This window comes from Centruroides vittatus, unplaced genomic scaffold, assembly GCF_030686945.1.
Source record: "Centruroides vittatus isolate TY-2023 unplaced genomic scaffold, ASM3068694v2 contig_628, whole genome shotgun sequence".
Lineage (NCBI taxonomy): Eukaryota > Metazoa > Arthropoda > Arachnida > Scorpiones > Buthidae > Centruroides > Centruroides vittatus.
In genome coordinates, this window is record NW_027122385.1 from 502,699 (window position 1) to 520,399 (window position 17,701).

Below are 17,701 nucleotides of genomic sequence, written 5' to 3' on the forward strand. Positions count from 1 at the left end.
TTTATCTAATCGTTTGGAATTTTACATATCCGTTTAAGTTCCTAAATATAACGTGTTGAATGTCGTACACTGTTATTGAAATTTAGAGTTAGTCTCTTCTAGTTCTATATCCATGATATAATGTTTATTAGTAAGAACTTATAGTTTATCGCTTGTCATATATGTGATATTTTACGACGACACGCACGAAGCGATAACTGTTTTTCAGAGTACGAGTAATGTCAAAATTCCTAATAGTGGAATTATATCCTTTCAAGCTGTAGAAACGATTCATTTGAACTTATTTGAAAAGTATACACAATAATTTCAAAAATTACTACATAGAGTATATTTATAGTTCTATTTTATTTAAAATATCACATTTCTATAAAACTTTAAAAAAAAAGCACATAATTATATAATTTTAAAAATTACGGTGTGCTTATGTATAATATATACTGAAATTCGATTTACAATAATACTATCTCTGTCGTATATGCAATGTAAATATGAATACTATATTATGGATATATATATACAGATTATATATTATATTTACACTGCACATATTTATACATTAGGCTATACAATATTATAAATGTATACAATATACATGGATAATAAATTATATATAGAATGGCTATTGCGTTTATCTTATTTCTTATATTTTGTTCAAGTTGCTTATACATAGGATAGTATATATGTATGTAGTACACACAAGTTTGTTTATAGAATGTAATATAATACGCTAGAAACAAATAAAACAAAATAAACTTTATTAATTATTAATTAATTTATGAATTTATTAGATACTTAATTGATTTCAATTGAGTTTCTATAATAAAATACAGTAGTACTTATTTAATTAAAAATAAATTTTATGCTAGGAACCTTTTACATTTTAATTTAACAAAGTTTATACAAAATAACTGCAGCAACAGTTCGATATTACAATATAAGATATCTTTTTATAATATATATTTCGAAAAAGTTGAAGAAAAATTAATATAATGAAAGTTTTAAAATACGTAACTAATAATAAATTGCATTTAAAATAATTTAAGAAATTATATTTCTTTTTAAAACTGATTTTTGAAAAACCTGGGTGTTAATGGAAAATATTTGAATGAATAAAATACACTGGATCGATATAAATTGTTTTGGATTTAAAAATTTTTTAACAAAAGATATTTTTTGAAATTCCCAAATTCTTCTGTTTATACTTAAAACTGCAAATAAAAATGTAAAACAAAACACTACGCAAACGAAATAAATACTTTTCTTGTTTTCTTCCTGAAATATTTTCATAAGTTTTAATTTTAATTTTTAAATATAAATAACAAGAAAAATTTCTGGCATGAGAACTTTTGGACTTTTGTTACAGTAAATTCTTTTACATAAAAGATGATAATTTTTTTATTTTTTATTTTTACATTTGTATTTCCACCGCATTTGTCATAATGACATTAAAATTTTAAAATTATCAAAACTTTAATATAACTTTTGAAATATTGAATACATTTTTCGACGCCTTACTTCTTTTTTTCAGCATTTTTAAGTATAAGTATATAATGTTTATTAATTGTTACCTGTTTTCTTTGTTATGAAAAGAAACTCGATATTTCATGCTGTCATATGAAAACTTCTTAAACTTTTTTAATGTATAAAAATAATTTATACGTAATTTTTTAAAAATTTATAAATAATAAATATTTAATTTAAAAAGTATATGGTATGGACCAACTTGCGTAACTTTGAAAACTCTTTACATGATATTTTTTATAAAATTATTAGTGTAATATTAGATATTATTATTAGCAATGGAACTGGTGTTGTAATTGATCGGATTAAGATATTCCAATGATTGATATACACTTTCAACAATCATCCTCAGCATTTCTTGTAAAAATTTTGGCTCAACAATTATCGTTATGAAGACGCGGAGTTTCAGCTGTACTTTACATGCAAATATCTCTCATAAATTTGGTAGAGTACTCTGGTTTATGTGATATGTTTTCTTAATTGATCTCTCTTACTGTTTTCTAAATTCATTCTATATGCTGCTCAGATAACATTGTCTCTTGCGAATAATGACAATTTTAGAATGTTCAAACGATAACACAAACCTAAAAAAAAAGAAATAGAAAAATAGATGAACGTCACGTGTAGAACGTGAGAAACACTTAGAATGCAAAAGAAATAAAACGTTCCTTGACTTAAGTGATCGTTATACTGACGTTTATTTATTTAATATTTTCCGGTTTGATAAATTAAAAATCTGTTTCAATTTCGTATACAATACTTCATTACCGCACAATCATTTAGAGTTGCCACAATATTATATTCTATGCACAACACATGTATAATTTACTAATGTATCACCTTATCCAATTTAAGTTTTTAAAATCTGAAGTTTTTTGTGTTGAAAATTATTACAAGTTATTTCACTGTATTATTTTTAGAATATATATTTTGTTGTATGTTATTTTTCTCAAGCGCAAACGTGCAATCATTAAGCTACACCTTACGTGTTATCATAAAAATGACAGATTGATAACCGCTGATTATAGAATGACTAAAGAGTAACTTATTTTTGAAAAGACTTAAATTTTCTGACTGAAGAAAATGTGGATAAAATTTTTACATTTCGACCCTCCCCACAAATGTATACATGTATATTGTTCTTTTCAGCAATTCAGGTTTTATACAAAATTTTATAAGGAAGAGTGATAAATATCTGTAAACGTTTTTATCTAGACCACAGCTGGTCAGTTTACTTAGTAATTGGGACGTAAGACATCGGTTATTCACGTGTATCATATTCCGTTTTTTGATATATTTTCAAAATGTATACTTTCGATTGCGGTTTAAATTTCCGTTCGAATCTTCACGGTACAAACTGTAGTAAGCCGGACGGCCGAACGATTAAGGTATCAGAGACAATCACACTGGGGGACCCGAGAATGAATCTGGACAGAACGAAAAGATCCAGGAATTTCTTGGGGGATGGTCTATCCTAGGTATGTTGGACTCCGTTCGTCGCCACTCGGCAGCCGCAGTGTGGGTCTGGCCAAGATCACGACGGGAATAAATAAAAAGGGTCCTCCTGGTACCCATAGGGCGGAAAGATAAAACAAAAGTACAGATTGGATAATATGTAACTAATTTGAACTATGAGAAAATGAGTTCTCTGGAAAACTTATATAATTTTCTTAAACCGAATTGTCTCTTAATCCAAATGCCATTTTTCTGGTAATTCGGATTAACGAAGTATTCTAGTATATATAACAGTTAATTAATTAATCAATTTGTGGCATTACATGATGTGGTGTGACATATTTATGCAATAAATGATGTTGTTTGACATTATTATAACGTGCGATGATAATGTATAACGGCAAATCCTTCCAAAGTAGATAAATCAAAAACTTAAAGGTCGAAGTGCCAGTCTGGAGACGTAACTTATCTAACAATATAAACGAAAATAATTATAATGTTTTACTAATATTTTTATTCACAAAATTAGTTATTAATTTAAATCTTATTGAATTAATTCTACTTGTAAACATTAAAATAATAATAATAATAATAAATAAATAAAAAGAATATTTAAGCAAAGATTTTTCGATCAAAGCATAACGTTTTCAAATTCATTATAATAAAATAAATTATTTTATAATTGTTTTCTTAATTTGTATTATGTAAATAAATATTCAATTTAATAACAGCAACATTTTAAAATTAAATTATTAAGGGATTTATCATTTTAAATTGAAGAAATACTAAATTTAATCTGTTTCCTATTAATGTTTATAAATAAATATTTACATTTATTTATTTACTTTTCTTAATAAACAAATTATATTTATTTAGTAAAAAATACAAAATTAAAATTTTATAGCATTATTATGCACATCCTTCTATATTGTAAATTTTTCCAATCAATCTTCATATAATTAAAATGCGAAAATTGCTATTTATAAATCCTTTGGAGAATTCCTCAGATAATTATTACAGTAATTTCATTTAAAATAAATTAAACATTTTAAATAATAGAAAATTGGTTTTGAATAAACGTCAAAAATATAAACGTATTTATGTAATATTTGTGTTATTTTTATTCACAAGCTTAACTTTTATAGTAAACAATTTATACAGTATATAATTCTTACAACAGCATCTTTTCAAAGGTCAAGAGAGGCCTTTCCACTCACTCTTTTGAGGATTATAGTGTATTTTAAAACAAAAACGATATTAAAAGTTGTATTATATTTTTAAATAATAAAATTTGACAGAATTTTTTTAAAGGAAAAGATATAATGAAGTGAATAATTTGTTACAATATTTTTGAGGGTCTCCATCAAATGGTTCTCCCGTTACTCATGCGATAAAGCCTGCATATTACTTACAAATAAAGCATATAATAAACAAATATAAAAATGTAAATAATAAACTTTATAAACTGATTGATAACTTAACTTTTTACGTTTTATAAGTTAATATTTATTTACTATTGTAATTCTTACTTTTTGAATTTAAATACTCATTTTAATGAGTAATTTAAAAGTAGTTATTTTGTCATATTGTTTACCTTAATAAATCTTTTTGAAATTGACTTTTATAGAAATTATTTACGAATAATTTAAAAAAATCGAGTGTAGTATTTTAAAATATTTCATAAATTTCAATAATTAAAGAACTAACTTAAATGACTTATGTAAAGACTATTTTATATATTTAAAGACCTACAATAGTTAAAAATAAAAATGTTAAGATCTATAATATAGATTATATATAATTTATTCTTTTATTTTCATTAAATAGTTAACATAAACTTTATATTATTTGCTTATCGAAACAGAACAAATTTAATTATGTCACTTAACCAATCATCCAAACTTATTACCCTTTTTCTAATTTTTTTCTGCTAAGTAAAATTCTAAGTTTAAACTTTTAAGCAATATTTAAGCATTTCTTACTTACATAAAAATTTGTTACAAATTAATATAAAATTAGATATAAAATCGATACAATTGTTATTAATATAAATGTAAGCAACTATATCTGAATATTTTTAGTTTTATTCTATAAATATGTAATATAAATTAAAATAAATTCTCAAAATTTCCATAACTACTTATAAAACAAAATTAATAAATCTGAAGGTTTTTAATTTAATTATATAAAATAAAAATTTTTGAAATAATTATGTATTTCTGGATATAAAAGAAAATAAACAATTGCATAATCATATCGGAATTTAACACAAAAAATTCAATTTTGATGATATCAAAAATGAAGATAAATCTTAAGGCTTCGGTAACTGCTCTAACGCACATCTTTGTTGGTATTTTGTAGGAAGTGGACCGAAACAACAGTATTTTCGCGTCAAGCCCCAAGATAGAGAAGCAGTCGAAGGAGAAACGGTCGAGTTTCAGTGTCATGTCGAAAACGTAGCTGGAGATGTCCAGTGGAGCAAAGATGGATTTCTACTTGGTAAGTCGGTTGATTGTACTTTTTAGAGCATCAGCATTCCATATCAAAAACAATATTCCTTCTACTGAAAATACAATATATACACGTTTTACATCTTACTTATTACAATCAATTTAGATTTCACGCGTAAATAAATAATATTTAATATTTTCAAATTTTTTTAAAAATTGCATGTAAAAAATCTGGTTATTTGACATTACATTTATTTAAAGCTTTACTGCTTTAATTACTTATTTTGTAAATTTATAATAATTTTAATTAGCAAGATATATTTATATCTGTGTTTCATATTCATAAGTAATTTAATATATATATTTTCTACTAAACATATTTTCTATCTTGTAAATTAATTTATAGGATACAAAATTTTATTTATAATTTAAATAGAAATGATATTTCTTTATATGAAAGTAATAACGTTCGTGACAAAAAATATTAAGAAAGTTAAATTAGTTAGTTTAGTAAATAAAGTAATTTTTATAATATATATTTAAATATTTGCGATTTGCAAAGGTACTTTATATTTTTATCAAAATTAATAAATGTAGCTTAAAAATAAATTAATGACGATTATAAATATATTAATTTACAATTTACATTACATTATTTAGTAAAATGAGTTAAATTAATTTGAAAATGCACATAAATTATATTCTGTGATAATAGCAATGAAATGGGGGGATTTACGAGAAAAAAGTTAATCATTCATAATATATTGGTTTGTTTTTAGTGGCTTTTTAAAATGTGTAACGTGATCCCAATATATCCCTAATTTAAATCTGTTTGAGCCCTATTTTATAAGTTATCGTGTCAAAAGAATATATAAGATAAGTAAAGAAAATTTATTACCTGTCTTACTTTACTTTCTAATCGCTTAACATTCTATAGAAAAACCTTGGAACTTAAGAAAATTGTTTACCCATTTCAGTTTATGGCTGACACATTTAAAGTTAAAATAACGAGAGTATTTACTAAATTTGTCATATAAATAGGCAATTTTCTATTGAATAAAACTACTATTTCATTAAATGAGTTAGTTCATTAAATTCTTTGTTTTCTTTTTACTAATATAGTGATTTTATCGATATCATTTTTCTTTTTCGTCAATCGAAACACGATCTTCATTTTGTTACGATTTAAGACGATTTTATGAACCCATAAATAGATATATAAATATATTCATACATTTTTCTAAAATATATCTTATATATCTAAAAGTTAATAATTCATTTAAAATGTTTCAATTATTTTTTCGGGCTTTTTGCCAAATCTTATACATGAAGAATTTATTTCTGTCTGCTACGGACGATTGACTTAACACTCTACAATAAAAGAGCCATTTCCTTTTAACCATTTCTCTTTTTTAAAGCTACACTTTCTTTTTAACACAAACAGAATCTTTTCTGAAAAAATTTCGACGAAAATTATAAGCACAATGATTCTTATTTTATATATAGGCCTAAATATGTCTAAACATAAATTTAAGATATATGTTAAATAGAAAGTACGATAATATATTTATGATAATTAAGCAGACAAGTAATTCATCTTTTGCGTAAAATAATTTTGTAAGTCAATTTTAAATATTTTTTCAATGTAATATTTTTAACGTTACTATTATTTAAGATGGCACAAAAGTCCCATTGTGAATACCAATTTTTTGTCTTAATTTAAATACGTTATTACTTAGAAACATTACAAAAATTGCTATAAGATGATATAATGTAATATAATTTCGATGATTTATAAAAACTTAATAACAAAAGAAAAAATATTTTAGTAATTTAGAATAATATCTGCTTTAAATTATTTTAACAGATATTCATATTTTGTTCAAAAATCATTACAAACTTTAAAAAATGTTCACAAGTAAATATAATAAACTTGATTTATCAGTAAAAAATTATGAGAATATTTAGAATATCCTTGGGGTATGATATACAGTTATAATTCAAACGTGAAACTTTTTATTTACTTAAAAATATTTATTTTATAAAATTCATATTTATTTAGATTTTAAAAAATTCGATAAATTTTCAGTATAAGTAAATTATACATAATGTGTTATAGTTAATTAATCAATAATTTTAATGTGTAAATAGTAATTTAAAGACGAATACAATAGAATGCTTCTTGTAAGTTTTAAGTTAATTTTAAACACAAATTAACGAATTATTTATATAAAACTACATTATATAAATTAAAATTTAAATAGAATACAATAAATTTCTTAAATTTAATTAAATCTTGTAATATGAAGCCCCAAAACAATAATATTTAATCATTACATCGGAATTACATTACAAACTATTTATTATTCTAAGAGATAAATGTATAAGTTTATTAAGAACGTAAATTAATTACTTCAAAGGGTGTTTATTTAATAGTAAGCAAGTCTTAAAGTGATAGATCAATCACCTTTGTATATCCACAAATTCCACAGGAAACGATCGATATAAACACTGCTTAGTTTGAAAAACGTATTGTTTCTACGAGTAAACGATTTATTTGAAATATATCTAAGAGGGAAAGATAAGTAGATGACATGTTACGCCATTCTACCTAAGGGAATTTATGTTTTAAAGTGATTTTAAACCGTCTTCACATTTAAAATAATTTATTTAAAAAGTGTATCTTAAAATTTATTATGTGTATAAAATTATTTTAAAAATATATTTAGATGAAAATTGTTTTAATTAATTAAATATTTATTATTTATTTAATTTGTTGTGTATTGCGGTTGTTTAACAGTAGTAAGTTCAGATGATGATTTGAATATCTCGTTCTAAAAAATATATTTATAAATAGAACAAACAATTATAGGATTTATTAAATTTAACCTAAAAACTTTTAAAATTGTACTATAAAATTAGGGTTTTATGAAGAACGTATTTAATTAATATGAAGGCAAATTAATTTATCAATTGAAGATTATCATTTATTCATTCTAAACTATGAAAGTTTAAATCTTTAAAAATTTGATTTTTTAGATTCCATATTTTCAAAGTTTAGATTTTACGGATCATTCGCCTTTGGCTTCGAACTAGTTTGGAGCTTTACGAAATCGAACTGGTTTGATCTATTTTCTGTTCAATACAAGGCATTCTATGCCTGTGGGCCGATGACATTGGTCCAAGTTAGTGCCAACTCCTGAAAACTGAACCTTTGCTACTCAAAATATTATTCGTTTTAAAACTTTTTATTACTTGTATAAATAAAAATTCTTTTATATATTTAAAAAAATCAATACCTCATTAATTATATAAAATTGTATAAACATGTAAAATAGTATAATGAAATTTGAGTTAAATATACTTTGCGTTCTGGTTTATCATTACAATTTATCTCTTTTATATGACTTGTTATTGAAAAGATACAAATTAATAACTCCTAGTTGTCATTTATTTGGTTATAAATATAATGCATTTAATTCATTTAATGATATTTAAAAATATACAATTGATTTAATACAGGAGATATTAAGAATGTGATCCTATTATAAAAAAAGTTTCTGCAAAGTTTGCAATTTACTTTGAAAATTATCATTTTACTTTACATCAGACGAATACAATTCTCATTCTATCACGTCAATCTACTGTTCTAAAGCAATGATTAAACAACCGAATTACAATATACAAAATGTAGACATAAGTTTAGATCTTTTCACTAAAAAGAATCATAAAAATAAAAATAAAGTTACGTAAAATATTCCAAAAACAAGAATTTTTACTAAAATTAGAATAGTTAAAAGATTTAATTTAAAGCACATATTTCTTGAGATAAAATCATTCCTTAATATTCTTGTTATTACTTATTAGTAACAATATTTTGTGTTAATTGTCTTAATATTTATCTTGTATTAAGTCGAATTATAAAGTCACAAATGTTAATAGTCGAAAAATGCAAAAAATGGTATTTTTTCTATGTATGGATGTTAGTGTGTGTGCGGGAGCACGATTTAGTTTACCCATTTAAGAGCTTAATTAATCCTGTGTCTTTTCACGAAATTTTCTGAAATTTGGCAGGGTGTTCGTCTATTAGGGGGTTGGTGCTATTAAATTTTGGTGATTAAATGTAAATAGGGTGAGAGATAGAGGGGGGGCGTGTGTCATATCTCCAGTGTAGACAGACTTAATAAGGATTTTATTTGTTATTAGCATTTACATTTTTTTATAAATACAAAATTCATCTCTACTTTCAAAATTAACTTTTTGCCATTTTACAATAATTCATATAAAAACTTTTAAAGTAAAAATCTCGTAACAGATGACGCTGCACACAATTTTTTACTCATCGGAGAAGTTACGTAACTCATTGCTGGATTTTTAAAAATTTGAAAATTGAAATTTTATAAACTATAAAATGGAATTGGAACTCTTTAACAAGAGAATTTATGTTTGTTGCTTTTGCACTAATAATAATAATAATAATAATAATAAAGTTTTCCAAGTTTGTTTCGATCGGAAAAAAAGAGCATTGATTCATTGAACGAATCAGAATTAAATTCCTCTCTAGATAATAGGTGAAGTATGCTTCAAGCAATACCAAGTTTCGAATCAGTTCAGTTCTTCAAGACTTTTTCAAATATAAAGAATTAGAATCATTGATCTTCATTTTTGTCTACTTGAAAAGTTAACTTTATCCGAAGTAATTAATAAAAACAGTTAATTTTTGAAATAATTTATCATAATGCAAAATATTTAGAATTTATAAACATTTAGTAATGAGATGAATGTTTCTACATAATTTTCCGTTAACCCAATGCACGTCTTTATTTTAAATTTGTATTATAAATATTTTTATTCTAGATCAAGATGGTCAAACTTTTCGATTCATAGAGCCAATTATTTTTCTTTCAGATTGTTGAGAAGCATTTATATATTTACTTCTTCTTTATTTATTTTTCATTTAAAAAAAAACACTTACTATTCTTCCCATCTACTATAATATGTTCTAATTCTAGTTAACATTAATAAAACTAGTAAATAGCCTGGAGGATAATTACATTTAAAATTTACAAGAAAATCTAAACAATTTCTCACGGAAGAAGACAGGGCTTCATTCTTCTTCATCCTATGCTCCTTTTACACCTCAGGAACGGTGTCACGACGGAGTCGACCTTTTACTGTAGTCTTTTAGCCTCTTCAATATGTAAACATATAGAAAAAATTTCCGTCGGCAATAGTTAAAATTTTAAATGTGTAGACTTTGTTCCTGTGGGGTGAAGAAGACGTAGGATGAAGAAAGATGAAGCCCTGTGTTTTCTTCTGTTAATTTGTTGTGATTTTTTAAAATTTTCTTGTAAAAACTTTAAATGTACTTATCGGCCCGGCTACTTACTAGTTTTATTAATGTCAATATATATAGCTATATACACATTTACGATTTTAGCCATTGCTGCCAAAAAATTTTTTACATGTTTTACATATTGAGCGGATAAGGGTCTACAATACTCGTAGTATCGACTCTGCAGTGAGACTGTTTATTCCTGAGGTGTGAAGAGGAGGTAGAAAGAAGAAAGATAAAGAAACTTCGTGTTTTCTTCCGTTAATTTGTTGTGAATTTTATTTTTATTTACTAAGATAAAATATTAAAATTGTTGAAATTTAATTTAAACCAATTTAAATTTTTTTAAAAAAACATGTAAAATGCTAAATATATTTTTACTTATTTTCAAGAGTAAAAGCTGTAATTGCAAATTATTTTTAAAAAAATATATTGTTATATATAAAAACTTTCTTATTTACTTCAAGATAATATTTTACCAAAAAAATTATTATAAAGAAATCAGTTTTTTCATTTAGTGAGTATTTGTTTTTGCATTTAAAAAGTTAAAAAGATAAAAATATAATGCATATATTTAAATTATAAGTTCTTGTGACATATACGAGTATTTAAACGTATTTGGTAAAGTTAAAAAATATCCATAGGTTTTTTGTTAGAACAAAATTATAAAAAAATAAAATAAAATTCTTAAGATATAAATAGCTTAATGAAAGCAAATAGCAGTTTAAAAATTCCGTTAAAATATTAAAAAGAACATTTAATAAAAAGTTATATAGTGTAATTTTAAACAATTTTTAAAATAATAGTATTAAATTTAATGAAAAAATCTGGTTAAAATACAGACAGGCCTATTTTTTCGTTAGTGTTTATCTTAAAATGTAGTTTTCCATGTACTGTTTTGCAAGAAGTATTGACGTTTTTAGATTAAGCAGATGAAGAGAAAACAATTGTACGAATAACAAAAAATAATTGTAAAAACTACAGAAGATTAGTATCTAAAAACTAATTCTCTTGAAGTGATAAAATGTTTTACACATTAAGGTATCGTTAATCATAAAAACATCTAACAAATTCATCTGTCTTTCCACATTTACCATTTGTACATCAGTTTTAATTTTCTTTATTGTGATTTATTCGATGTCGACAAAATGATACTTATTAAGCAATGTAGTATGCTATTATATAAGTAAATAAGGTAAAAAATATTTTAGCACTGAAAAAAATTTCGTTTCATTTAAAAACAATTTAAAGATAAATAAAAATTTTTATAGGTAATATATAATATAAACTTATTTTTACTAAATGAATTTATAAGATGAAGCTTTCGAGTAAATTTACTTCATTAAAAAACTTTTTCCTACATTTTTTATTTTGCAAATTCTATTATTAAATGTAATGTCACGTAGGATTTTAAATTTTAATTATAACAAGCACATTATACTTAATTTTTGTAGCTACTTTTTAATTGGGTAGCTATAAAAAATTTTGTATTGTCTATTTCCTATTGAAGTGTATTCGAACTGTATAATGAATTATTTATCAATCATAATTACATTGCTCTGAGTTTATAATACAAAGAAATTTTATATTTTAAAGAAATCCAATTTTATATTAAATATCATACAAATTTATACTTTTTACTATCTAACCATACAAAATTGTCACTGCTGATACAAGTAGGGTTTATCAAATCCTTATACAAAAATGAGTAAAAAAGATTTAAATGTAAAATGAGTCTTATTAGAAAGTCTAGAAATGTTTTGTAGCAGGAAAATATAAAGATTCTTTAACAGAACATCTCATTTCAGGGATTTCTGTAAATACCCAAGAAAAAATAACTTCCGAGATTTGAAAGCGATGTAAAAAATGAAAGCGATCTGTACTGTTGCCTCACTAAGTTTAGATGATTGCATTTCACTATATATTTTGATTGAATTTAGTTTGATACACTCAATTTAGACCTTTCATTCCCAACAGCGTATTCTATATTTGTTCTATTATGTATACAATAGAATCATATAAGTGTCATATGTACTCTTATTTGATGTAGATAACATTTACTATACAAAATGGCTTTCGTATGATTGGATTCTCAATGATATAATGTTTACGCTGACGTATATTTTTCATTTATGTATTACGAGAAGTGTGATTTGCTCTATCTATTGAGAATGCTTTTCAGAATAATACATTTTTCGATCATTTATTAATATGTTTATAACTGCGTATTTAATTTTTCGAATTTAAAGGCCAAGAAAACAGATAATTAAATACATTTTCATATTTTTATTTATTGATATTCTATAAAGATAAAATTTGAAAAATTATAGTTGCATAAGTTTACTATTTAAGTACTGTACATATTAGCGCAAATACAGTATGCGACGTATACAATTTTACATTGACAGAACTAAATTATTGATAGAAATTCTTAAAATTGATTTTTCAAGTCTTGAAAGATGCCTTGCAAATTCTATCACCGGAGTTGAAAATGTGAAAAAGTTAAATGTGAAATTTTATCAAATGGGACAAAAGTAACAAAATCATATGAACATTTAAGAATTAATTCTTAAATATCAATTCAATAGCAGAATACTACAATTGGAATTTCGATTATAATAACGTCGAATTCATTTTTATTTCAATATTGAAAGTTATTTAGCGGGTATTTTGTTTGGATTAAACTCTGTTAAGTTCATTTATAAATTATTTCAAAATATAAAAATCATAATAATGATATCATACAAAAAGTATCGAAATATAATTATTAACTACTTCATAGAAAATCACAATATAAAAAAATTGATCCAAAGAATTTCGAAAATACTATAATTGATAAAATTATAACGTGTACTTTTGTAGTTTTATCATAAAAATTACTTATAACATGGAAAAATTCTTATACAAGGTATATAAATAGCTATATAATTTTCGAATATTATACCAAAAAGTACGTGCATGATGATCAACGCATTTAGTAATGATATTAAGAAATGGAAAAACAGTTTTAATGGACCTGCAAATGACATATTAAAGTGAAATTTTCAGAATATTATAGTTCAATGTATTGATATATAACTACTGTAAAAAATAAAAAAATATAATTGCATTTATAAGAGAAATATAGCTTATGAAAAATTTCAAAAAATCACTCTTCAAAAATCAATTTTTGTAACTTTTATTACTTTTCCGGCTGATATATTATAGAGGAAAAGCACGGCAATCGGTCAAAAAATGACCCCTTGAGAGTTTTACATTTTGGACTTAAAAAACTTAAAAACGTCGAGTAATGCAAAACAAAAAGTTGGGGAATTTTTTCTGTATGTGCGGATGTGTGTGTGTATGTATATATATATATATATATTTAATTTTTTGGACCATTGGTTTTGGAGAAATTAAGTGTTCCTTATTTCAAAAAGCACCCAAGTTATGAAATTTTTTAAGCTGGTACAAATTTTTAGTTTACCAAAAAATAAACATATTTGTTTGGTGAATGTCTTCCAAAAATCACGCCCATTCCAAATATTACAGTTTTCGATGTTTTTTAAAATATATTTTGATAGAATAAACAGAGTTCTAACTTTTTCAATATGTAAATATTAATAAAATTGTTTTAATTTGATATTTTCTTAACTAGGTCCGGTGTAAAAACGTAAAAAACTAACTTTTTTAAATAAAATTCTTTAAGATAATTTTTGTGTGTGGTTAATCATAATTTTCATCGAAATTAGATCTAAAGAATTTTATGAAGAAATGGAGGTAATATTCTAAAATAGTTACAGCACCTTCATTTTACGAGTTATCATTCCTATTAATAAATTTACGTAAATCTAATGATTTAATGGGAATTATAGCAATTGTTAGGGATAAAAAGAAATAACAAATGCAGAGAAAGTTCATAATAAATCTTCCCAGCTTTTTGCTCTTGAAATTATTAAAATTGTAACTATAAAACAATAAGTTTATTTAAAATTGAACTGAATGCAAGTTAAAAGCAAAGCACAGAAAAATTGTAAAAAAAAAACTATGCTTTGTATTTTATTTTCAACAGTAGGAAATAACGATTTTATTCTGAATTTTTGAAAAATGTTAACTTTATTTAAGGAATTCCACAAATTGTTTACATCGAATCGTTTTATGAGATATGATATCCCATCATCGGCGATTTAAACTTGTATTTTTTTATATTGTAAAAAACATAAAATTTAGATAGTAATATATTCAAATATCAGACATTCGATAGAAATATATTTAAATATAAATCTTTCTAAATATATTCAAAATTTCTATTTCTTTTGCATTACGTAATATTTCAATTATAGATCATTTCAATCCAAATATTAAATTAATTACTGTCAATATTATTAATACTTTTATCTAGTCTGTAGTTTTACTTAACGTTTTTCTTTTTATCTGATTTCTCAGCTAACTCTTTTATACTTCTAACATCCCTTCCGCATCACTGCGGTTCACATGGTATTGTAATCAGAGTTCACTAGCTATATGAATAATTGTTCAATACTTATCAAGCTTCTTCTATCTAAACATTTACCTTCTTCCACATCACTTGCATATTTTTATCATATGCCTAATGTGTCGACGATTTTTCTTTAAACATATTATTTCTGAACTTTGATCTATCGTTTGTAAATTTCTATACGTTGGATTTATGTAATATCGTCGTCTTCGTTTTAACACCACTCTCTAAACTCTCTAACTCATAAATCACAAAATGTAATACGAAAGGAAACGACTATTTATAATTTCTAATTATATTGAATATCTTCTGTCTGTTCTTAAAAACTCAAATGTTTTTAATATTTCTCTTAATTGTTTTCATATTATGTACTATTATCCGTAATTCATTTGTTCCTTTTTCTGTCATATTTATTTACACTTCTTTTATTATTTTCTTTAATCTTCTTACTTATAGTTTCGATTATTTTTTCTGGAATCGTCATCTGTTATATTTCACTATACTTTTTCGAAAGATTAATCTCTCTTTCAAAGTCTTCTTGCTGACACAACACTTATGCTCTACTCATTAAACTACTGACTGCTGTTGATTTATAGTTGCTCTTCTTTAGACATCTTTAGACATATAAATGACTCTTTTGCTGTCTCTTCTCTACAAACAGTATTTACCTTCTATTTTAAAGATCTGTCTTAATAACCGAACATTTTGTTAATTTGTTATTTTCCTTAACCTCTAAATTAAATCTCAATTCATTTTAATTACTGGCCCCATAAAAAACCATTCTGTGCCACACACCCTTTATATTGTAGTCATTTACAAATTTATCTAATGTAAACTATATTCATTTTAAAATAGTATATCACTCATTTCACTATTTTGTGTATCATCAATATACATTTCTGTCTCATGAAAGTTCTTATATGAACAAAATGTAAACATTTCAAATAAAATCTAACATTTGATTCAATATTATGTCCTTTTTTTAATTTGGAATATTTTTATCAATTTATATGTCACTGATGAACAAATTTTTACAAGAGTAATCTAAGAAATCTAATATATTCATTTCTATAACCTGTAAATTCACCAACTATTTCATATTCTTTATAAATCCATTTGATGTGCTTTTTTTTCATATACTCTCTTTAAAATAGTTCCTGTAAAATTTTTCGAAAATAATTACTAATGCTGATAAACCGTTTTCAGAAATATGTTTAGTAGCAACTGTTTGTGTGTTTAAGAATAAAATAAACAATTTGATAGCTTTTATTTTAGAAAGAACATCAGCTTTTACCTAATTAAGAGCTATTCTTTTATATCTAACCCTTTGACTTCTAATTTCCGTAAATTTTTTGGAAGAAAATCGATTTATCAACTCTGATCGAGATTCATTTGTATGCTTTCTTGAGTCTTCTTCATAATCTTCCTCCCTTATCAAATCGAGATTGACTCTTTATCTTGATTCTCGTGAAGAAAGTCATATAATAAGGAAGAGTGATAAAACACACTTTTTATCACATGATTTTCTTCACAATTTCAATTTTTTAATACGTATATATGTTCTCAGACAAACATCACTTCTCTAAGATTACTTTCGTCTCTTTGCAAGGATCAACCTCAATTCGACTCTTGCTTATCTGGCATTTTCCAAATGTAAATCATCATAATTCTTCTCTTCATAATAATATTGATTTTGCTTGGAAACAAATTTGGTTCCATCTGCATCATGATCGACAGGTTTTCTATATCTTTCTGTATTGCACATCCTTTCATTTGAAAATGATATTAAAGGAGATAAAGATATTACTTACACTCAACTTATAGAATTTAATATTGGGAAGAGATATAATTATTGTATAAGAGAAGACAAGGAATAAGTTTGAAAATCACGGAATAACTATTTATGCAGATCTATTTGGTGGCATCGATACAATGTCATATGTAATGGCGACGAAAAATTGTCAATAATGTGAAAGGATATGTTGAAGAAAGGTAATAGAAAGGAAAGTGTTTAGCAAAATAAATATTAAATAGTATATTAATAGTAATGGAATTTACTAATTTAATGTTAAAATTTATGTCATTTTGGGTTAAAGTACGCAACATAAAGAGAAATTAGAAAATTTGGATTATAATTATAAAATTATGTTTTTGAATGTGCATTTCCGAAACGTCTAGTTTTGGAATATTTTTCTAAATTACAGAATTTTCCATTCTTTCAGGCACATAATCATAGTATATTGTATATCATCGCATTATTGTATGCAATAATAAATAATATTTTGTAAGATTGCTATCGAGAAATCAAGCATACTAAATTTGGTTTTTATTACGTTTATAATATTTTACAAGAAGTATATTTCTATACATAAAAACATGTTAAATCTAATTGTTTAAGATTCAAAGATAAAGAAAAAATGACAGAATAATACTCTTCGTGAATTATTTTAAAATTTTCTGTAT

General features: G+C 24.1%; 1 protein-coding gene across 1 annotated transcript in view; it reads left to right on the forward strand.

Moving 5' to 3' along the window:
* Positions 1 to 17,701, forward strand: part of LOC136979552 (synaptogenesis protein syg-2-like) — a 290,470-nt gene that overhangs the window by 150,595 nt on the left and 122,174 nt on the right. The window contains exon 2 of the mRNA XM_067275555.1: positions 5,338 to 5,475. Within this exon, the coding sequence (XP_067131656.1) occupies positions 5,338 to 5,475 (138 nt within the window). The remainder of the gene's footprint in view (positions 1 to 5,337; positions 5,476 to 17,701) is intronic.